At 37.3% G+C, this 24,755-nt stretch overlaps 1 protein-coding gene across 1 annotated transcript in view; it reads right to left on the bottom strand.

Moving 5' to 3' along the window:
• Nucleotides 1-24,755, bottom strand: part of Arhgap15 (Rho GTPase activating protein 15) — a 597,450-nt gene that overhangs the window by 450,554 nt on the left and 122,141 nt on the right. The window contains exon 6 of the mRNA XM_052725640.1: nt 19,943-20,032. Within this exon, the coding sequence (XP_052581600.1) occupies nt 19,943-20,032 (90 nt within the window). The remainder of the gene's footprint in view (nt 1-19,942; nt 20,033-24,755) is intronic.

Here is a 24,755-nt window from a genome sequence, read left to right as displayed (position 1 = left end):
ACATTTGCTATGAAGGGGAGGTGGGGTACTGGTGGGAGAGGGAGACCAGAAAGGAGAGTGTGAGCAAATTAGAAGCAAAGCATAATGATACAGAAACATAAATACATATATATGTAATGTTACTAAGAAGCCCATCAACATGTACACTAATTCAAAATTTCCTAAACTTTCAGAAAAAAAATAGTTTAATGGAAAAATTCAACCTGATGTGCTAAGCAAACTGTAAAGCTTTATCTCTGAGTCCTCTTCAGACGCTAAAGATTTTCATTCTCCCTTTTGGGGTTTGTGAATGGGAAAGTTTAGAAGTGCTACTTTAGCAAATTTTCAAATTCTAAATGAATCAGAGTATCTAGATAGAATAGAGAGACACATCTTAAGGTTTGGGCATGAGGGTCGAGCATGTAAACCATAGCGTTTCCTCCTACTTAAATCTACAAGCATGTGATCTAAGCAAGGCCTGTGATATACTTATAAGAACAGAAGATGTTCTAATACACACACACCAGGTTTTTAATTGACTTCCATTAAACTTGTTTGATGGAAAAGAAGTTTTGTTGTTTTTTTTTTTTTTGTATGAGGTACAAAATATTCTTTAACTTTTTGTTCCAAGACATAACTACATTATACAATGTAGTGGGTAGCCATTCCAGCTTTGATCTGGAAGTTCCAACCCCCATTGAGACTTCGGCAACTGTCACGCCTACAAGGCGGGGCCAAGGGAGGCGCCTGGAGACCTGAGATCTGGATGGGCGATGCACTCACTCGGTTCGGGACCTTGGACGGTGAAGGTGGGCCAAGCAGAGCTCCAGAGAACACCGCTGGACTGCGATACACCTTCCCCAGACCCCGAGACCTACCTATCCCTTAACTTGTAAGTTACACCATTAAATAAATCTCCTTTTAACTACGTGGAGTGGCCTTAATAATTTCACCAATAATACAACTGTTGGCCATTCCTTTCTGACTTAGGTCTCATTTGTTTATATTGTTGATAATTTCCATCAGTTCAGCTACTTCACTAAATTTCTCTGCCTTCCTTCTAAAGGTGTAGATTTTTAAGTGCCAATAGCATGTGCTAAAATATTTCCCAGGAGTGGTAGCTAATTGCACCTTGATTTACTGGGATTGTTTGAAGGCTTCTTTGTTTGCTTGCTTTGAACCAGTATGCTCTACATAAGAAAAATTAAGTTTTCAAATGACAAAATGAAAGAACAAACTAACCAACACTAAATTTTGTCATGATAGCTGCATACATAGAGTTGGTTCACAGTCGTTTTCACTGATGTTAGTCAATTCTTTCACTGAAATTAAAGTTGTTTTTCTTGTACAAATCTTTAACACCAAAAATGAAGCATATGCCACATTTTGGAAATTTAGATAGCTTTACTCACTGTCAAAATTTGTTGTTTTTGCTATGGAACAATTTACGTTAAAAACTGTCTTTCCTTTTTTAAAGTCCATCTAATATTATTTAATAAATATATATTCATATAAATGTATAGATATATTCATAAAACATGATAGAAAAATAATCATTTCTTATGTTTGAACTCTAGAAGATAATTATTCCAACAAAGCCCCTTGCAACTGATTCATTCTGCTAAATGTTTCTTGTGAGTCCAACCAAATAAGTCATCATATTTACATACTTTCTATTTTAAATACAGTTTGTAAATGTTTACAAATCAAACATAAATATATTAGAGGATGTATGACATATACTCAGTTATCATTAGAAAAATGAAAGAACCAGTAATATCATTCAAACACTAAATGAAAATACTTTAAGAATCTTTCTTCATTTGTGATTCTTTTTTTTTAAAAAAAGATTTATTTATTTATTTATTATGTGTACAGCATATGTGACTGCAGGCCAGAAGAGGGCACCAGATCTCATTACAGGTGGTTGTGAGCCACCATGTGGTTGCTGGGAATTGAACTCAAGACCTCTGGAAGAGCAGACAGTGCTCTTAACCTCTGAGCCATCTCTCCAGTCCCCTCATTTGTGATTCTTTCTGAAAGTACTTATTTCACCCTGAATTCTCTGACCTTTAATGATCATTTATGCATCTGCCTTGGACCTTAATTATTAATGCAAAATTTTCACTTCCTAAACACTTCTGAACTAATTTTAAAATAGATATGGATTGGTATGGTTGACATACGGTGTTGAATAACTTGAACTCTAGTTCCACTTGCAACAGCGCTTAGCAAAGAAGCTGAGTGGTTCCTTTAAGTGAGTCATTACATCATCACCAATGACAAGTAAACAAAAGATTGTGGAAAATGTACTTTTACTTTTGTAAAGGTGTGGCGCAATTCACTCCATCTTAACAATAGTGACATCTAGTAAAAGGTCCTTTAATTCAGATAACGCAGATGATTTGAACGTCTACTTGGGCAAAGACTGCTGTAGGCTCTTTGACTATTCTCAGTACAAAGCAGGGGATCTTCCTGCAGTGGCTCTGTGTATTTGGTGGGCAGCTGGGGCAGGAGTTAGGGCATCTCCACTTTAGAAGTTGTTGGCTTATTTAGTACTGTGAAATACAGACAGATATGACACATGTCCCTTCTGGGTGGAGGCTTTAAAGACCCATTTAGTTTTAGCACAGCTGTGCTAAACAGTCTTTTTCATCAGCCTGGGCCCCGAGTGAAGATAGTATAGTTAAACACCAGAAGACACCCCATACACTCTAGAGTACACTAAAGTCTATTTTGGTTAATTCAAGGGTCAGACATTGAAATGCGGCAAAGGAAAATCTTAATGATACTTGGTCTGTTGTATTTCTCAGTTAATATTTTCTTCATTAATTTATTGCCTTGCTTTCACTATTCAGAAACACGAGCACCCCCTGAGTAGCTTCTGAGTGTCAAAGAGCTGTAATACGATGGAAGCCCAATTCATGGTGACTTCAGAAGTTGCCTCTACAACATCTCTTGGCCTCTAGGATTGGACTTACTAAAGTAGAAAAAAAACACTTATTCTCTCAGAAATATTTCACTTACAATAGTCAAATTTAAGAAATTCATATACAAAAACGAATAAAATATAAAACATATCGACAACCATGGTTTTCCATTGTTTAAAAAGCATGTCTTTAGTTAAAGAGATACGTCTTTTTCAACAGCCACCTTCATCTGTCCTAGCTGGGTTCCAGAAAAGCTAGGATTCATGCTATTCAGCACTATTCTATGCAAAGCAAATGCCAACCACTTTCTCAGAAGATGCATTTGAAATGTACTCTAGCAGCTTTCTCCAATAACTGAGATTTTCTTTATAGTTCAATTTATGTTACACTGGAAAACATGATGTTATCCCACTGTAGTAGATGAGGTAGTATCTCTTACCCCAAAAAATGTTTTATATGAGGTGAGAAATGTATTTAAAAGAATAAGAAATACAATGAAGAATAATTGAATATTATTGTACTTCTTAACCACAAATTGGGCATTTTGAAAACTTACTCTCCAAAATCTGGAGCTGTACCCAGTGCTGTGGAAGACTGCCAGCTAAACACACTGAACTTGAAATAGCTGTGAAGGGGTTACTAGACACCTAGAGCAGTGTCTCTCAACCTATGGCCCATGACCCCTTTGGAGGTTGAATGGTGTTTTCACAGGGTCGCATATCAGATATTTACATTATGATTCACAACAGTAGCAAAATTATAGTTATGAAATAGCAATGGAAATAATTATATGGTTGAAGGTTACCACAATATGAGGAACTGTGTTAAAGGGTATAACATTAGGAAGGTAGAGAACCACTGAGCTAGACTTTGATTAACTCAATTGTTTCATTCTTTTTCTTTCTCATCAATTCTTTCTATTGAATCTAACCTGATATAAATTCAAAAATATAAACTCAATGTAATTTTAGAGTGTAATTTAGCTGAAAAAATGGGAAAAAATTAAATCCCAGAGTTAACAAGCCTAAAATTTAAACATGAATATTTTTTGTTTAAGTGGAAATAAAAAGAACTCTAAAGGGGAACAAATAAATTAAATCTCCATATTCACATATTTTGGGGGAAAGAAAATGTTAACAATACATTAAGATAGTCCTATTTATGAATTGCATGTTCACTTTACACAAGTATTCAGCCTGGAAAAAAATCTCTGAAAACCTTTAAAAATAATAAAAATGGCAATTTCCAGATATACATTCTCAAAATGAAGAATTGTTACAATATTAAATCCCAAAAGTAACATTGCCTTCATAACTATTCCTAACTAATGACTTTTAACATGTAAGGTCATTTTCAACTTTTGAAAAACAAACAGGAAAATACCATTTGAAATGAAAATATGAGAAATTTAATTTTCTCAGGCCATTTGCAAGCTTTCCCATCAACTGCACAGAAATCAAATTTCTTTCCTTTCCCCTGGAAAGTCCTGAAATGCCAAAACTTTGGGGCTATGTTTAGATTTTTCCAACTGTATTTCTATCTTCTTTTAGTCTTACAGCCCAGCTTGTGGGTTAGAACCTCTAAAGTTGTTGGCTTAACAATGATCTGTGACAACCCTGGATTGTGTTGGTCCACGTTGTTTTTAAAAATAGCAAGATATACAGTTTTCTCTTATTTTTCGAGAGGCCAAGAAAGATACTATCTTGAAGCCTCTGAACACAGTGTTCCCTGAGCATTCTCTGTCGTTTTTTCCCTTAGAACTTTCCAAGCCTGATTATGTTGCTTCCACCTAATGCTGCAAACATTTTGGGTGAAAGCCCAATGTGATTCTGAGACTTGGGTATGATTCCCTGTAACCTGGCATCCTTCCTGGAAGTTAACTTTGTTAGGCAGTTATTTCTATAAACATACTGAGTAATAGGAAAGCTACATGGCCAGATGAAGTCTACTACCTGCCTTTTCTCTACAGCCTTGTAGCATGGAACTTAGCTATTAATTATTAAAGCTGGCACAATGAATTGAGGTCCCATGACCTCTTTAAAAGGTTAAATCATATTTTCATAACTGTTATTACTTCTCATAAAAATTAAACCTTTGGATTTATGTTTGTAGATGCATAATTTGGATCAGCTAGCTATTTATTCTGTTATGAATGAGCCTAAGGTTCAGAGGCTTACAACAATTACTTATTTGATTAAAGTCACAAATCTCAGTTTTACTCAGATATTCTCATACAGTTACATGACTGTAACTAGCTTCTAGTGCTATATGTGCATTGTATATTGAGCAATAACAGCATTTCTGGAAGCCATTGATATAGCAGAGTGGCTATTCCACAATCAACCAATGTCTTTAGCATGTCCAGGCTATGATATTTGAACTTTGACTCTCAGGACATAAGATTGAAAAAGTTCAAAGAAAAACTGGAATATAATATCACTGTAAGTTTTGTGGTAGGTTATGCTAAAAGTTTCATGCACACACACACACACACACACACACACACACACACACATACACACTCACATACGCACATATATTTTTAAAGCTTATGAGATGATGGAGGAAGACTTTGTTTTCTGAAGCAACAAAAACCTCAGCATTTCCTAGAGATCACACCATTGAACCAGATGACTTAGACCTTTGATGGTCTCCATCTCCTCTCCTTAGCCATTTAGATCTTGTAAAAATGAATCCGTGATTATAGTCATGGTGTCAGGCATAGTGACTCTACATTGACCTAACACCATTACTTCCTCCCAACAAAGTCAATATAGCTTTGTTTACTGAAGAACTTTTCATCTAGAGAGACAAACATTCATAACTTGAAACATCAGTCAGGTGCTGCCTAGCAAATTGGACCCATTCTGCTCTTGAGATCTTGATTCAGCCTCCCTGGACTTGAGATCAACTCTAAATATGGGTTTGTATTTTCTGATTGGCGCCACTGTCTCTGATCTTTAAGTACACAGAACCAGTAACACTAGTTATTCAAAGCACTGCCTCAATGCCTCAATGCTTCAATGCCTCAATGCAAAGAAGTAAAGGAAATAGAAGCCTGGACACCTAGCTCTGGGGCAAACTGTCCTTCTAAGTGCCACATCACTTGGGAACAATTGACCTTGCAATGGTATGGTATCTTAAAATAAATCCGAAATAAAGTGGTACCTTAGAGGAAAAACATCTGCCATACTACAGTCCAAGTGCATACACTCACCAAACTGGTCCATAGCACAGAATTCATGGTGACATATGACACAACATTCCCCAAAGCTAGACCAGAGCTGTCTAAGATCCAAAGCAGAAAAGAGAATAGCCACCGTAGAATACACTTGTAATATTTATACTTCTATGTTTTCAAGTCTGGCCTTTGCTGCATTGGAAACCATTGTTATCAGGATAGGGCGAGGTTTGCTTCTAAAAGTGTCAGTAATGTGGTAATTAAAACTATGTCCAATGGCTGGTAGCTGTGCATCCTAAAGATATAGACTAATAATCCAATAAAATAGCTGATATGTTTATGAGGAAACCTGACCTTTCTAACAATAGGGTACCGCTGTTTCTGTATACTGACACCAAGAAGGGTTTTGGCATGTAAGTAACTTAGGGAGTTGCCTCTTGTTGCCTCCACACCTGGTAAATGCAGTGGGTTATTAACTACATCAAACGGAGCTTGGAAATGTCAAGAACACCAGGTCCCACAGCTCTTGGACATGACAATATCACAGCAGGAAAACAGACCATAACAATGGGTAAGGAAAATCCAGAATCCCTGGGAATGAAATATAGAATGAATATCAAATACAGCCTCATACACAGTTACAGGAAAATTGTAAAAATTTTCCCTGAAACTTTTTATTAGCTCTTCTATAGTCATGAGATCAGCCACAGGCTCTGGGCATTATTTAGTGTGAGATATATGGACATTTGGATGTTACTAGGACATACTGCATCATACATTGCTGCTCTCCTTCCTCACATCTCTCCACATCTGTGTCTGCACTTGCTGGTGCACATAGCTGCATACACCTTGCCTCAAGCTGCATCATATATATTTTGCTTTCTGCTGTGGATATATACAGGTTCTCTAAGGGAATGCCTGGAAGAGCCTTCTTGTCCCCACAGTCACCACATATGACCGGAAAGTTGGAAAGAGCTAAAGATGCCATTCCAGAGGGGGCATCTAGAAACTAAAAAAATATTTTGTTTAATCGTTTATGGAACTTTGGATGGAAAGTTCTAGTTAATATCATGCTGACCTGTGACCAGCTTTATAAGTCCTTTGTATCTGCTGTTTTTTCCTGCTATTTCACTCTTGCTGATTCTTAAAATCTGTTTTCTGAGATCTGCCCACCAATAAGCTAAGAGCAGACCACCTTCTAGTTTCTTGGACTTTGACAGAGACAGAGAACCCAACTTAAGCCAGAGCCTCCTATGACAAAACCATAGGCTTGAAGGGATTTAAAAAAACTTTCTTAATAAAGAAAACAAGCCTTTTTCACTGAGATAAGGTTGTCTTATTACCATTGGGCAGAAACCAACACACCACCAAATACAGCACTATGTAGTAACATCGAGCAATTGTATATTAAAATGCTTAAGGTAACATCATTTATTACAGTATATGAATAATCCTCTTGACTAAATAGGAATGCACTGTTCAGAAGCTGTAGAAGGTGCCAAAAAGCAAATACTACTGAGAAAATCATTAGCAACTTATGACTAATACCCTAACCATGCAACTGTACTCAAGCATACTGGGAAATAGATCTACTTTAAAATGTACACTTACAGATGAAAAAGACAGATAGATAAGCAACATGGCGTTTAGTTTCCTGACAGAGCCTTGTTGTATTGTTGTTTCCACCGTCTTCCTGAGGAGAATATGGGGAGAAGAGAGAATGGAGGACATAAGGAAATTTAGCCTTCTTCCTGGGAAGATGGGACATGAATTTTTGATGCGCCAAATTAAATGTATTGAAGAAGGAAATATTTTCAGTATCAAAAGTAGCTAGTAACAGAGGTAATAGCAAATGTATATACATAGATCCAAAGTCTTCCCAAGAATTTTAAAATAAAATCCAAATGTCTTTTTTTAAAAATAGTCACTTGCAACTTCTATGGTAAAGAATAACATTCATTCAATGTTATAATTCTTCTAGCATAGTGCAATGCCTCTTTGTTGGTGATTTTTACTAAGTCGTAAGGCAGTTTAATGGCAGGGAAACACACACTGGAATGTGAACATTAACTATTAAATACCATCTCTGAGAATTCAAGGAACTCCAACCTCCCTCCTGGGGCAATTTTAACTCATTATATCTTATGTACTTCAAAGACATCTGATCTACATAAATATCCATTCTCAGGATCAGATTTTACCACATACAATGAGCCATTCTATGATTTTAGAAAGTTTTAGAATGTCCAGGGCACAAAGATGTCCTCATCTGAGTGAGAATGAATCATGAGGCCTCAGTGCTTAAAGTGACCTGACTATTTGTCATTAAATTTCTAAATCCTCCAAGATATATTATTACTCTATAGGCTTCTGAGTCGTGTACAATTGATCAGATTTCTTTATACAACCCTTCAGTGACTGATATAGAATCTCAAGTTTTATGAATTGCTGTTCATTTTTCTTTTTTGATATTATAAATTGTATTAATTCCAAAAGCAGACTCAGTGAATGATAACTTAAGAAAATTCATGCTTAGATCCAAATGAGGGATTACAGCATCTCACATATATTCTTATTTACACAAAATAACATATCTTTAGATTCAATACATCTTCCTAATATTTGAGTACATATTTATTTGCCAACAGAACTGAATGTCAATAAAATTTGTCAGTCAACAACAGCCAAGAGGAACTTCCTTAGATAAGCCTTGTAAAATATAAATTCACACTAAGGCCAAAAATATGTAAGTATCTCACTACCTCCTTGAGTCTTTCATTCTACCACAGTGTGGAGAGCAAGGACAGTAACCAAGTGAATGATGTCTAAGCCTAATTGTTCCCACTTCCGTTTTTCATCACCCAGAGCCTTGTCATGCATCCCTCACACGAGACCCAGTCAAATGGAATTAGCAGTCTGTGCTGAACTGCCAGGCGGCCACCAGATGGCAGCAATGCTTTTATGAATAATGCAGCAGTCTGTGCTGCCCATCTAAGATTTCCCGTGTTAATAATAGAACAATCCTTACTTTAGTAAAAGGACAAATTTGTCTGCAATGAAGCCAGCCACTTTTTCATGCATTACTTGTACTTTGTGGGACACATTTGCTTTCTAGTACTTGGTCTTCCAAATATTTATTATGCTGATTAAACATGAAGTGCTGCTGAATTTCATTTGATACTGTGCTGAAGAAAGCCAGGGGCTTGTGCCTTCCTTTCAGGTGGACAGTTACATCTGTGATGGTGTGTGTTCCAGTGTATCTATCAAAGAAGAAATGTCCCACATATTTCCCATCACATTTATCACCACGCCCTGTATATACAAAGATTGCATTCATAATCTCTCTGTCATGATTTGAGTTCAAATCCATCGTAGAACCAGGCATTAGAAGTCTGTCTTTGACTTGATCATGGGTGTGGGACTCTTAAAAATTAAGCATTGTTTAAGTAGCAGATAAAACACAAGAGAACTACCAAGGTCTGTCTAAGGTACTAAAGGAAGTTCAGTGTCAGCAGCTCACGCTCCTTGGAGTCACTTCTGCAGTGTGTTAATGCTGTCACTGTAAACAGCTAAGGTTGAACATACACCCTACAATGAGTTAGAAAACCTCTATCCGTCCTGGAGATGAAATGTTCTATAAAATGGTGAGGCTGGCGTTGCGGGGCGTAGGGGGTGGTGCTGTCTCCACCAAGAAGAAATGCATTTACATACTCTGTGAGAATGCCAACACCAGACACAAACAGCAGCCCCATCTGTTGCTGGCTTCAGTTTCCTCCCCCAACATCATCATTTCATCCCATTGTTACATTTAAGCCACCACTTTTTCAATAGCCTGTCCTTTTCAAATACCAAAAACCTTAACTGTCCAACAGTGTTTTATATCCGTGTGTGTGCGTGCATGTGTGTGTGTGTGTGTGTGTGTGTGTGTGTGTGTGTGTGTGTGTGTGTGTATGTGTGTGTGTGTGTGTGTGTGTGTGTGTGTGTGTGTGTGTGTGTGTGTTTTACATGGTGTATGTATGTCTCAGTCATGTTTCTATTGCTGTTATAAAGACCATGAAACCATTGCCAACAGCCATTGGGGAGGAAAGAGTTAATTGGTTAAGAGATCAAAGTCCATCATGAGTGGAAGCAGAGGAGGAACCTGGAGGCAGGAACTAAAGCAGAGGCCATAGAAAAACTCTGCTAACTGGCTTACTCCTTCATGGCTTGTTCGCTGTATTACACCACCCAGAACCACCTGCCCAAGAGTGGCGCCACCTACAGGGACCTGGGACCTCCTGCTTCAATAATTAATCAAGAAAATACCCCACAGACTTGCCTACAGGCTATCAGACTGTGACGGATTTTCTCAATTAAGGTTCTTCTTCTAAGATAACTCTTAGCTTGTGTCAAATTGAAGACAATAAATAAGCAAACAAACAAACAAACCTGTGCCGTATGAGTATTTACAGGGAAGACAGAGGGGGGTGTTGAAGTTCTGCTCTGTCTGTCTCTCTCCACCTTATTCCCTTGAAACACCATCCCCCACTGAAGATAGAGCTAGTCCGAATCTGAAAGCCATGGAAACCCTCTTGTTTCTATCTCCTGCAAAGCTGCAGTCGGAGGCACACAGGGCCCCCACCCACAGTGGCTTGCAAGGGTGGAGGGGATCTGAACTCAGTCCTCATTCTTGCACAGCAAGTGCTCTTTCCCACTGAGCCATCTTCCTAGATTCTATTTCCTTGCCTTATGAAAAAATTGAGATTATGATTTCATTACTAAAGTTCTTCCTTCCCTTTCCTCCCCTCCAGACTCTCCGTATACCCCTTCTCACTCTCCTGCAAATTCATGGCCTCTTTTTCAACTATTGATTATATGCATATCTGTATTTGCTTATACATATATATTCCTAAATTATATCCTTGCTTTGAAATCTGTACTTTCCACTAAATTTTTAGTTTATGGTCCACTCATATATTGAAAGATTCGGCACAGGTCCCAGGCCTCGCTAGTGAGTGAATGCTGGCATTAGTCTGCATCATAACCTGACTGTTTGTTTCCTTGAGTTCATTTCAAGCCTTTGTTTATGATGCTTGCTTTGTTATTTTCTCATCCTGCTTTAAACATTGCTCTGAGGTTTCATAGTTCTGCTTACCACTGCCCAGATTTTTCTCCTTCTTGTGGCTAGTGGCATATAAACAATGAGTGTGTCTGTGTCTGTGTCTGTGTCTGTGTGTATGTTTGTGTGTGTGTGTGTGTGTGTGTGTGTGTGTGTGTGTGTGTGTGTGTGTGTGTGTGTGTGTTTCTTGCCTTTAGATGCAGCCTCATCACCTTGGGTTTCTAAAAACTGAATGGCACTGGCTATTTATTTGAAGGTGATTTTATGCTTTGCTAAGGTACTTGACTTTGTTTTACTCTGTCTTCCTCATGGACAGGCTGTAAACTGTGTTACCATTTATTGGCTCCATATATTATATACCAGCTTTAGGGATTAAACTATTCCTTTTTCTGGAATACATCTGTTTGCTATTAAAAAGGAAAGAAAACCAGACTCAGCATGAAGTAAACATGGCTACTTTGTTTTACAAATATAAAATAAGAATTCTGAAACAGATATGCAAAAGAGATCCCTTGGTTGGAAAGTTGTCATGCCAGAATCAAAGTCATGCTTTCTGCACTTTATAGAAGATGAAAATTCACAAGTAGAAAAATTCTAGTACTTGGTAATTTCACTTCAATTCCATGAAACCTTTCTTAAGACCCAGGATTTGTTTGCTTGGGTTGTTTTATATAGTCTGAAGACCTAGGTTTTGTTACCCAGTACCTGGAAGCCTCATCCCATGGACACCACCAGGAAACTGCAGTTAGCCACAGACAGCTACGAATAGCCTGGAGACCAGCACACTTGCTCTACCAAAGCATGACGAGATGAAGAAGTTTCATGAGAAGTGGGAGTCCCAGCATGAGGCCGAGGAGTGAAGGGCAGCTTACTTCTGACAGCCTGAGATCAGACTGAAACCCAGACCATCTAAATCAAAGGCTCTTATCTCCACCCGGTACCCCAGCTGTGTCAGAAGTCAAAGGGAGCAAAGCAGCGGCTGTACCCCATTAGGATACATCCATCTATTCTTCTGAGAAAAATGCACATGACGAGTTCATTCCTTTCAGTTCAAAAGTTTGATCTAATTTATGTCATTTTGGAAAGCTTACATCTTAGTTCCTTGGACCGATTTGGTTCTAGAAATCTATCAACATGGTCAGTGTAATGTCTACTGCCATCCGGTTTCATTCTGTTCTGACTCCAGCGGGAACAGGTAAAATCATAGTGCACCAGCCGTGGTCCTCCAGCAGCTTCAGATAGTGAGTGAAATGTGCAAAGGAAAATATACTTAGTCTAGGATGTATACTCCAGAGCTTCACAGTATCAGCCAGGTAGGACAAATTTGATATTGTTTTCTCTAACAACATAGTTGATTTTTGTATCTTAATTCCAAGAATTTAAGAGCCCTTTATTATTTTCCTCAAAATTAAATCAGTAAAAGCCCCAGTGTTTCCCCATGATTTGGTCTGAAGGGATGGGTATGGTTCTCATCTTACTGGTATGCTTGGACCTGTCTCCCTGTGTCTACTCTTCCTTTATTAGTCAGAGCTAATGTGCTTTGGCTTCATCAAAATTTGAATACATTCATTTTTCTCTTGTGTTCAGGATCTCTTTTTCACAGCCAGTCATATAGATGTGTGTGTGTGTGTGTGTGTGTGTGTGTGTGTGTGTGTGTGTGTCAAAGTCCTAATTCCAAAATTCATTTTTTCAAAGCATAATCTCACTGACACACTGAAGCCAACATTCATAAAATAATATATTGTTTCCTTCTAAACAAGAGAAAAGTGTTTCTTTGACACCTTGAAGGGGAGCAGAAAGTGTCCTTTCTCTTTTACTTGGGGACATTGTTACTGAAGGCGTCTCTACAAGTTGCAGTTCAGGGACTGTTAGAGAATTCCAGGGGAATATGCTTCTGTTAACATATTAACTTGCATATTCCATTCATTAACTACTTTACACCAACTAGACATTGCAGGGGTGATACTTTCAAAAAGGACTAGATACTAAAATCTAAATAAGGCAGAAAGACACATACCCTGTGAACAGTAAATGGATATTTTTTTTCTTTTGGCATATTAAATCTTTAGCAACGAGGGCAGTGCATAAAAGTTGAAGTACCCCAAAGTTAGTTGCATTTTACAATATGTATCACCCTCATCTAGATTCTCCTGAAATTCACAACTGGAATTTCAAACTTAAAGTTATTAGATGACTTGGTTAATGAGCAAATAAGTAACAATGACCATCTGTATTTGTATTAACATTACTCCTTTGTAGTTGCTTTCAAACATACCCAAGGACATCTTCATTTTAACACAGACAGTAGGCTGGTAGGGGAGGGCCCATCATCTCCTTTCTCAATGTGATACACTGGAAGTTGGAGAAGGAATCCTGCCCTCAGTCTCTGTAAAGATCAACTGAAAACATGCAGGTTCCCAGAAGCAAATGTCTCTCCACTCTGCCTCTGCAGGATGGATAAGTCTTTAGTGGGCAGATGAAATGGTGGAGGGCAAACCATCGAGGAAACCAAAGCTGTGTTAGATGTTGATGCTTCTCTTTACCCCGGTTTATTTTTTACGCTATGCCTTTTAAGATACTGTGAGCAATTCTGCCAACCGAAACCAGTCTTACTTCAAATTAATGCATGTATAAATGTGAAGAATTTCCCCTTTGCATTTAGTCTAACTATATGCATTGCAAAATGGAAGAGAAAAATCGGTAAAAGCTCAGATTTATTCTAAACTACCCCTCTTGATACAAGAAATGTATAAAAGTGAAATACCAGTAGTTTTCCTTTTGGCTTAAAGTAGCATTTTCCAGGATGTTATTAAATTATCTCCACATTAATAAACTTAAGTAGTACTAAAATACATTAAGCTAAGACATGTCAGATCAGAACGAGCAATCAAATTATGTTTAGTTGTAATGCATATCCATGGAAGATATTACATGAATATATTTAATATATGGTATAGCCAGAGGAGTTTACCCACAGTCAGAAAAGTAACATGAGTAATTAAATGGTAAACCTACTTTAACTTTACTTTGCTTGTAGGGAACAGGGTCCATCTCCGCAGATGTGCTTTTATATTAAAGAGACAATGTCAAATCCTAGACATTTGAACACAGTATTTATGTTCTGAACTGCTGATGGAGGTAAAGTGGACATTCATCTCCTTAAGTCATCTCCATGTTTTCTGCCTTACAGATAGGCAATTGACATAGATCCACTCATTATTTATTAACTGGTAGAATTTTACAGCTTAACACATGTAATCTATAGAAAGCCAGCAAATTCAACAGCAAATTTTTATAAAATTTGTTTATAAAACACCAAGACCTATTCAGCCACACTAGGTCTGAGGAAAATAGGTCTTCAGAGGACAGATGATTCAGTATCTTAAATAATTAGTTGCTATCTTACCTGCTACTGAGAACCAAGGAAACAAACTGTATCTCCTAGGTCTTTATTTCAGTTACTCTTTGGGAATCTTGTAACACAAGGCTAATGTTGTAGATAGAATTTCCTAATTGTTTTCCTTGTTGTTTGCTATACTAAATGTATTCTGGTCTAGCCCCAGCAGTAATAATCTGATCAGCAAGAGCATGCCCAGTCTCCTGGCTCAATACATACAGTAGCTGAAATAATTTGTAGTCTTACATCTAAAATTGTTTTATATGACAGGAAAGAGTATCATGTGATAACTTAATGGAATAGAATTAATTACCTTGTTTTGTTCTTAGTCTTGTTTCTGTTTTTATTTATTTATTTATTTGAGACAGGGTTTCTATGTAGCTCCAACTGTCCTTGAACTCACTGTGCAGACCACGTTGGCCTCAAACTCACAGAGATCACCTGCATCTGGCTCAGAAGGACTGGGATTAAAGGTTTGCACCACCATGCTGAGCTCCTTCTCCTTTTTTTTTTTTTTTTTTTTTTTTTTGGTTTTTCGAGACAGGGTTTCTCTGTGTAGCTTTGCGCCTTTCCTGGGACTCACTTGGTAGCCCAGGCTGGCCTCGAACTCACAGAGATCCGCCTGCCTCTGCCTCCCGAGTGCTGGGATTAAAGGCGTGCGCCACCACCGCCCGGCTCCTTCTCCTTTTTAACAACTGGCATCCCTAGGAACCTGGAAGTTTGTTTGACAGCATGTCATGAATTTCCCACCCTAGACTTCCAAAAACATCATTCAGAAAGCCTCAAACTCAAAGGAAGGAAAGGAACCTTACTGAAAACTTCCCTTCAACTTCAAAACAGTAAGATTTTTTAAAGCTTCGCCTAAATTTTGTGTTTCTGTAGCTAACTTCACAGCTATATTATCAGTTAAACTTCCAGATGCAAGGCTGTGTAAGCACCTAATGTAGCCAGTGAGAAAAGAGAAGATAGTCGCTCCCCTGATGCCTTGGATGCTGTCCTACAGTCCTGCCACCCTTTAGTGGAGTTTTGTTTAGTTATTACAACTATCTCTCTGTAAATGACATTTGGGATTATTTAAGATTATGTTGTAATCCTTTTAATCCTTGGTGCTTTAAATTTCAGGCTAAACACCAAAGAGCAAACCAGCACTTAGCAGAAATGTTTAAAACATGTGATTTGTGCATAAATCTTTTTGCCCAGGCTCTCGCCGATGAAGACCTGGCATTGCTTTTAGTTAACTAAGAAAACTTGTCCAAAGTTCATCCCAAATTACTCACTGGTTAAATGCTTTCTCAAGCTCCATCAAAATTGTGATGGTTCATGATTTCACCCTTTCTGCAGAATTAAACAAAAGTTAGAGGGATGGACATTGACTAATTTAGTTTAGAATTTGTATGGCTCTTTCATAAGTGCAAAGTTTCGTGTATGTGAGTGTGTGTGTGTGTGTGTGTGTGTGTGTGTGTGTGTGTGTGTGCGCAAATGCTCACTGCATTTTCTAAGATCAAGTAATTCAATATAAATGTACACCTAATTATATTCTTTAAAGATGTGTTTATACATTCTTTGACACCTGTGATTATAAGTCATAGATAATATACTATAGAAGAGAACAGCACTTTATAAAATGTTACTTGTTATTGAACAATGCCTATCAGACAGAAGTAGCACAAAGATTCTGGTTCCAAAATAGGCAGAGGTTCAGAAAGTGAATATCATTTTGATTTACCAAGAGTTACTACATACTAAAGCTATAATTTTGTCACTATGCTATTAGCATGTACTATTAGAAGAAGCCTGGATCCACACTGAGTTTGATGGAAATTTGACTGTAAATAAAACTTGGATTTTGTTAAATACAGAAAATGAACAAGTCAGATGTCTAAAAAGTACAAACAGTGAATGAAAAATATTCCATTTTTCTGTATCAAAAAATGTGTGCTCCCAGCATATCTCAGGCACTCACAATTTTGTGTTTGTTTTCCCATTCATTTCAAGTTTGACTTCTCTACAGACATGGTAATTATGTGGTATATAATTGCCAATCCATCAACTTTTTAAAGACAGATTTCAAATTTTAAATTATTTCTAATTTTGCTCTTCTTTGATTCTTCTGGAACTAAAAATCTCAATAGTCATTTGCTGTCTGTAATCTATAATTCATAGGCTGAGATTGAATATCAAGCCTAATTCAAACTTGGAATCCTAAAACTATTTTTGATGTGATACCTCAGCTAAAGTTAGAAGGGTCTCTTTCAGTCGGGAAGAAACGTTTCATTATTCAGTAGGTAAGGAGACCCTTACATGCACTCAAACACCCACCCATGCCTTAATACCATGTTTTTGAGATAGAATCCTGTTTATTCTGATCAGCTGAGAGTTAGCCCAGCTAATGTATCTAATCAAATATTGATGCACGTCATCTGGACTTAGTTGTCTGGCAAATTCTTCCCAATGCTTTTTTGTTAACAGAACTAGAAAAATAATTTATGTTATTCTGCTCAAACAGCTGACTGTTCTGATCTACTCTATGGATGTATATTAGTATATTTTACCTAAGCTCATGGCAAGTCAGATGCTTTATCTAAAATGAATGAACAGAAAACGATGCCAGAATTTTCCTTTAACTTTGTTATTCATAATAGCTTTATAATAACTGTGGTGATATATTGTTTACCCTAATAAACTTGCATGAGGATCAGAGGACAGAGCCAGCCATTAGATTAGACATAGAGGTCAGGTGGTGGAGGCACACACCCTTAATCCTATCACTCGGGAGCAGAGATCCATGTGGATCTCTGTGAGTTCAAGGTCACACTAGAAACAGAGCCAGGCATGGTGGCACACACCTTTAATCTCAGTACTGGGAAGCACACATGCTTTTGATCCCAGGAAGTGATGTTTGGGTAGAGAAAGGTATGTAATTCATGAGGAAACAGGAACTCACTTTCTTTAGACTGAGGATTTCATAGAGGTAAGAACTAGTGGCTGGTTGCATCTGATCTTTCAGCTTTCACCCCAATATCTGGCTCCAGGTTTTTTATTAAAAGACCATCTAAGATTCAAACAACAAATAACCCTTTATTTCTATATACAAAACTATCAAGAATTTATTCACCTACAATCTATATATCATCTATCTATCTATCTATCTATCTATCTATCTATCTATCTACTATCTATCTATCTATCTATCTATCTATCTATCTATCTATCTATCTATCTATCATACTATCTACATATGTACCCACCTACCAATCATCTGTCTAAATATTGACAGCCCAAGGCCCCATGAATTATTCAGTTATATTACAAACAAAAATAGACAACAAGAATTTTCAAGCCACTAAATTTGTAAAAGGTGAAATAGACTACAATGTCATTGGAAGAACCTGCGTTCAGAAGTACATATAAAAATAAAGTAGAAATTATAAAAGAATGAACGTTAACAGTATTTCAAAATGCTAAGGATGACATACATCATCTTTTGTATATCAGAGTTGACAGCAGCCTCATTTTTGGTCTAGTGAAACTTTATAGAGATAGATGCAGAAAGACTGGCCTCAAAGATCTAAGAAATGTTCCATTGTACAAACATTATATTCTTAAAATAGAACTTAATCTTTGTATTTTACAACTTTATTAATTGGGGGACCCACAAAGATGTAAGCCTACAACATTTAGCTTATCTGATCATGTCCTAGAGCAATGTTTCCCAACCATAAAATTATTTTTGTTGTTATTTCATAACTGTAGTTTGCTACTGTTATGAACCATAGTGTAAATATTGTTTGGAGATAGAGGTTTCCCAAGGGGTCGTGACTCACAGGTTGAGACTCACTGTCTTAGATGGTCAGAGACTAGAATTGCGACCTTTACGTTTTATTATTAGTCTCAGAATAACACCAAGAGAAAGAGATCAGAGGAGAGGATTATTTTTACTGATCCTTACCTTCAGTCTCAAAGTTCATTTTATTATGTATACCTTGATTCTCTAAATTCTCTGCCATTTGGTTTGAGATCACCACCCTCTCCATGCGCCTGCCTGCCTGCCTCCTTCCTTCCTTCCTCTTTCTTTTTTAAAATTTTATTTTTAGTTGACAGATTATAATTATATCTATCCTTTCACTTAATTTTTGGTTAAAAACATCTCTATATTTAAGTAGAGTAAAAGTAGAAACAGAAAGATAATTTCTTCTAGGACATGTGTAGGTTTTTTTTTCTTTTTAAATCTGAATAGACCTGAATTATTTTCATACATCTGAATAAGTTCCTGGAGGAAGTAACCCATACTGGACGTACTGGAAGTGAACTATTTCCCCTCATATGAGTAGAAGCGGGAAAGTCCACCCACCTACGCCACTGTAAGATCCTTATACTGAGTACATCAATGTTTTTTGTTACATAATAACTGACTTTTTTCTTAAAAAGTAGAATTACTGCAGAAAATATTTAATATTAATAAATATTATTCCACTTCCTTCACTCCTAAATGGAATAATTCTAAAATAAAACAAAATTGAAAATGTAAACACTGTATATCACCTAAAATGGAAAAACTTATAATCTGAAATAACTGCTAAAGAATTGTTAAAAATCATGTCAAATAATGATTACCAAGTGGTAATATCCCATATGAAATACCAAAATTTCTGATTTCCAGTCATTCCAGGATTTTGTGGTTTATTTTACACTCAGTGGAATATGATTTGACTGTTAATCAATCATAGCAATTTTTCTTCCCAAGGTGAAAATATTCAATATAAAAGGTTCTGATTTAAATTTTATTATCAATTAAATTTGTGCCTTGACAACTTCTTACTTGTATGTAATGCACTCTGATTTCTCGCCCACTTCCCTTTCATATCTCCTTGGCATGCCCACCAGGGTGCTCTGCTCTCCCCTGCTCCTTACTTCCACTGGTAAATGTTTTCAATGGCTGCAAGGCAGGAAGGGCAATGAATGAGAATAGCTTATAATTGGTGACTCTTAATTTGTGTATGATTGAAAGTGCCACGCCACATCTATTTAAGCAAAGCATTCTAGGTTGGCACCCCAAACAGCTATCAAATACATCGCAAAATTCAATGACATCGTTGTAAAATAATCGACACAGAGCATCTATTTTTTTTGTTGTTGTTGTTTGTTTGTTTAGATGGTAACCAGTCATCAGGGGAAAACACAAAATAAACCCATGGTTCCACAAGGAAGAGGAGTCAGAGTCAGTCTTCCATAATGACCTTCAGACAAGGAGTTCATGCACATGAAAACATCCCAGGAAGGTAGTCTTATTCTGATTACCCAAGAGAGCTCCGGTTCAGAGGAAACAGGAATAAATTGAGTACATGTGGCATTCCTACCTGAAAGACACTCTTTCTGCTTGATTTTTCCTTGGCCCATTCTATCTGTGCACCACACAAATCCACACTTTCTGCTTTGTGCCTGGCTTTCTGTAAAACAAAAATAAAATAAGAATAAAGATCACAGAGCATCAGAGAAGCATGTCAGAGAAAATGGGTTCACTGAGTTAGAGGTTATACACATGTAAGACGTAAAGCCTCTCTTTTGTGCTTCCCAGGGGAAACCTAATCCGCGGGACTTTTACTTGGGGTTTTATAATTTTAGTACTCTAAAATTAGAAGCATAGTTTCTATGTGAAAAACACATTTCATTACAGACAATAAAAGGATCAATACTTATATCAATGATTTGGCATAATGTTAAAGAAACTTGAAGATCTCCTTTTCCATCCTGTATATAATATTGTTAGTCAGTGATGGACAAGAAAAAAAATTAAGTCATATACTTGTTAGACCTACAGTTGAAAGAAAAATCATAATGTAATGGAAGACGTTCTAGTTTTACTTTTGTGGCATCAGTGAAGTTACTTAGAACCTAGCTACATCATCTTGAAATCAGAGCAAATAGATTTGGTTTAATCTCAAACTCTCCTCAAATGTTTGTATTTTGCATGTTAACAAATTTAAAAAGCACATCCAAAACATGTCAGCAATGTTCTTTTTAGAAAGTCACATTTTTAGTTGGACATGGTAGCACATATCTTTAATGCCAGCACTCACAAGGCAGAAGCAGGCTGATCTCTGTGAATCAAAGGCCAGTCTGGTCTACATAGTGAGACATTGTCTTATAATAATAATAAGAAGAAAAAGATCCACGTTTTTTAGACTTTAGGAGTACATGTGTAAATTTTATGTAACAAAGTTAATTTATTTAATAAACAGATCATAGTATTTGCTTTCTTTTATACAAAGTACATGATAAATGAAAGTCATTTCATTTCAGAAATTCCTAATAACCAGCTAATAATGAACATTAACCACAGTTGCCTAATAGTTTCATTTGACTCGTAGTAAGTGACATCTACATAAGTTTAAATTCACACTACTTCAAGTGTTACATAAAGCCTTTTTTTGGACATTTCTTTACTATTTTCCAAGGAGGTACTATATAGAAATACTTCTCAACAATTTTCATGTGCTTTAGGCTACTCTCGGTTTCTTTAATAAGAAATTCAATAATTTCCTCATTTTTTTCCTACAGAACATCCTGTACATTTAGTATAGAGATGTTCTAGGCAACTTTCAATGTCAAGAACTTTAAGTCAAAACTTGAAATTAGAAATGTAAAAATGTTAAAAGATATTTTCTGTTCATACTTGTTGCCTCATAACCACTATTTCCAATTTTATTGGATTTAAAAAAAAATCTAACTTAGGAGTAAGCAGAAGATTTTGTGTATTTTTTTACTCCTATGGTAAAATAGGAGATGTTTGCATCTCAGCACCTAAAGTAAGTGTGTGAACTTGTGTGTGTGTCTGTGTGTCTGTATGTCTGTATGTCTGTGTGTCTGTGTGTGTGCACCCACATGAGCATAATTTTTCGGCGGGAAAAAATTCGCCTGATTGGGAGCAGTCCACAGTGTGCCTTTCACTTATATTCAGCAGGAGCTCTGCAGGAAACCCTTTAAAATCATCCATGCCCCTTAAAACTACTGCAGGTTCACACCACATTGACACCCAGGCTGTCACTACTCTAGATCTCATGAGGAAAAACCAACAAGTTGCTTCCTGTAGAATTGGTTACATTATATCATACTGAGAACCAACAACAATAATTAAGGGAATAAAACTGAAGGGTTTTATTTCCCCCAAATAATGCAATGGGGTGGAAGAGGTGGTAGTAGAACTACATTTTATAAGAAGCACTTTGCATATATCAAGCATTTCTTTAACTAGCATCTCCCTATGACTAGGCTATCTTTTAATCCTTATAATAGTATGAGGCAGTTATCATTAATACTACTGTGTTATAGGTTATAAGGTATGACATAATGATTCTGGTGTGTGGAAGTTTACCAAGGCAAACAGCTTAAAGGGGTCTGAATTAACTTATTTATTTTAAACTATTTCATTTTATTTTATGTGTTTGAGTTTTTTGCCTGCATGTATGCTTCTGCCCCACTTGCAATCCTGTGGCAAAAGAGAGTATCAGATCCTCTAGAACTAGAGTTATAGATGGTTCTGAGCCACCTTAGGAGGGACTTGAACTCTGGTCCTTTGGAAGATCAGCAAATACACTTAACTGCTAAGCCATCTCTCTGGCACCAAAGGTCAGAATTGAAATGCAGCTAGACTCACTATCTTCTTTGTGCAGTGCCAGAGAGCAAACATGGAGCTTTGCTCATGCATAGGCAAGTACTCTACCACAGAGATGTATGCTGTGGGATGGTCTTTCTGTATGCTGTGAATATGTGTTGCTACCATTGGTTAATAAAGAAGCTGTTTTGGCCTATGACAAGACAGGTTATAGCCAGGCAGGAAATCCAAACAAATACAAGGGAGAAGAAAGGCAGAGTCAGGGAAGACACTAGGAACCGCAGGGGGAGCAAGATTTAATAAAACACAGGTAAAGCCATGAGACATGTGGCGATACATAGATTAATAGAAATAGATTAATTTAAGATGTAACAGCTAGATAACAATAAGCCTGAGCCATTGACCAAATAGTTTGTAATTAATATTAAGCCTCTGAATTATTATTTTATAAGCTGCTGCGGGGCCAGGTAGGACACAGAAAAGCTTCCAGTTACAGATGTACACGTAACTCCCAAAGTCTGTTGTTAACCACCATGTAGTCCTTGAAAGTGGAATTATCACTGGGGTGATACTCAAGATAAAATACATTAGAATTTGGGGAGTGAGCTGTGCCTCACTCATGCAGGATAGGCATTGATTTTGTTTTCAGCCCCTCTACTAAATTGGTCTTGCTGGAGATTCTACATCCCTTCATCATATTTATTGATACTACCTACAGATAGTAGGTAGTATACTACTCCAGGTCTTCAAAGAGCTGTCTCTTTTACATCAGCTCCCTGCTAAAGGCACCTTGTCTCCAGTGGTTTTTGAACCCAATGGAAAGCAGCTGTCTCCCAGCACCCCTGGAGACTTCTATCCTAATTCTCACTTAACTTCACTTCCACCTGGAAGTAACATGCATTATTTTTATCTGTGTTTCTCCCTTAGAACTGAGCTTCCTCAACGTGGGGCTTGTTTTCCTTCTCCTTCACTGTTTTTCCCAATGTATGGAACAATGCCTGGCATGCACTTGCTGTTCAGTGAATATTTACTGAATTCTGAATGAAGAAAAATATCAACATGCAACTAACTTTTCTGCTTTGGAAGGAAATCTTGAGTATCTTAAAATTTTGTTTTACCTAAATTCAGATTTCTAAAGTTTTTAAGAGTTAAGCAGTCATTTGTGATTTGGGAATGTGATTATAATAGTTTAATGGATTCATGAAAACTGAGAATGAATTTCATGGCATCATTCTAAACCGTTCCTTGTGCAGCCTCAGTATCAGTTCGTGAGTTACGTAACTCCAGGGTTACGGAAAGTATTGACTGTTCCTTTAAGAATTTTATAGCTGGGACAGAACATATGGATCACTGGATCACTAGCATATACAAGGCACTGGGTTCAATCCCCAGTAACACACACACACACACACACACACACACACACACACACACACACACACACACACGGAGTGAGAGCAGAGGCAGAGACAGAGACAGAAATGTCCACATTAGGAGCCTTTGAAGACTCTATCTGATTATCTATAGTCACTCTATGATGCTGAAATAGAGGACCACAATGGGTAAAGATCAATGCAGGTTTTTATATTCTTTGCATCATTCAGCAATATTGGTCTCTAAATGTCATCAGCATCATGCGCTAAACCCCATGACTGTGTCATCTGGTTCATGATTATCCCAATCCAAATTTCTGTCACCCCCAATCACCTCCCTTTGCTCCTCATGCCAACATACCTTTCCTGATCATGCCCTCTTTGTGTCCAGACTCCTCATGTTCTCACTCTTCCATCTCTTCTCCAGTCCATGACTCACTGTGCTTCTCATCTATAGACTTGACTCCAAGTTCTGCACAATTCTGACATTCTTTCTGGTATTCTTGAAATAGTCTTAGCATAGTCTTCCAGTCTTCTAAGATCTTTTTGGTTTCATGTCTTTCCATGTGTAAGCCTTTATTCCTGATTCAACAGTCACTTTAACTACCCCATCAAATACCCTGTTTCCCACCAGTCCTCTGTTAATTATCTGTCAGTCCAGAAATCTGGAAAAATAATCTTGTGGGCTCCTCAGGAGAGCAGTATCACAGATGGTGCTTGCCCTTCTCAATGCTCTGCTGACTCTGCTTAGCAATATTTTTCTGTGCCTAATTATCATTTTCTTTTCTTTCTTGAGACAGGTAACCTACAAAGTGTTTATCCTTTCCAACTCTGCTCTACAACATGGCTTGTTCCTCCTGCCCAAAGGTTGTAGAGCTCACACACAGGTCCCCTAATTCCCATCCTTCCCAAGAACAAATTAAAGTTTTGCACTAAATTTTTCTGCATTCTTTACAATATTTTTGTGAAGCTAGTATCAGTTACTTCAACACACACATGAAGAAACTCAAGCAGCAAGTGGCCAAGTACCTCACCCAAGGCCACACACTTAGCAAGTGCCTACCCTGAGATATGAATTCACTTTTATCCAGTTGCATGCAGCATGCTCTTGACAACACAGTACACAGCCTCCCCTGCATAGCCATTCTTTCTTCCTCCCAGCCCACTGCTCCAAAGCAGTGTACC

Source organism: Peromyscus californicus, unplaced genomic scaffold (assembly GCF_007827085.1).
Source record: "Peromyscus californicus insignis strain IS unplaced genomic scaffold, ASM782708v3 Scaffold_7__1_contigs__length_154581171, whole genome shotgun sequence".
NCBI classification, from domain to species: Eukaryota; Metazoa; Chordata; class Mammalia; order Rodentia; family Cricetidae; genus Peromyscus; species Peromyscus californicus.
The sequence above is the reverse complement of the archived record's forward strand: the minus strand, read 5'-3'. Positions and strand labels throughout refer to the sequence as shown.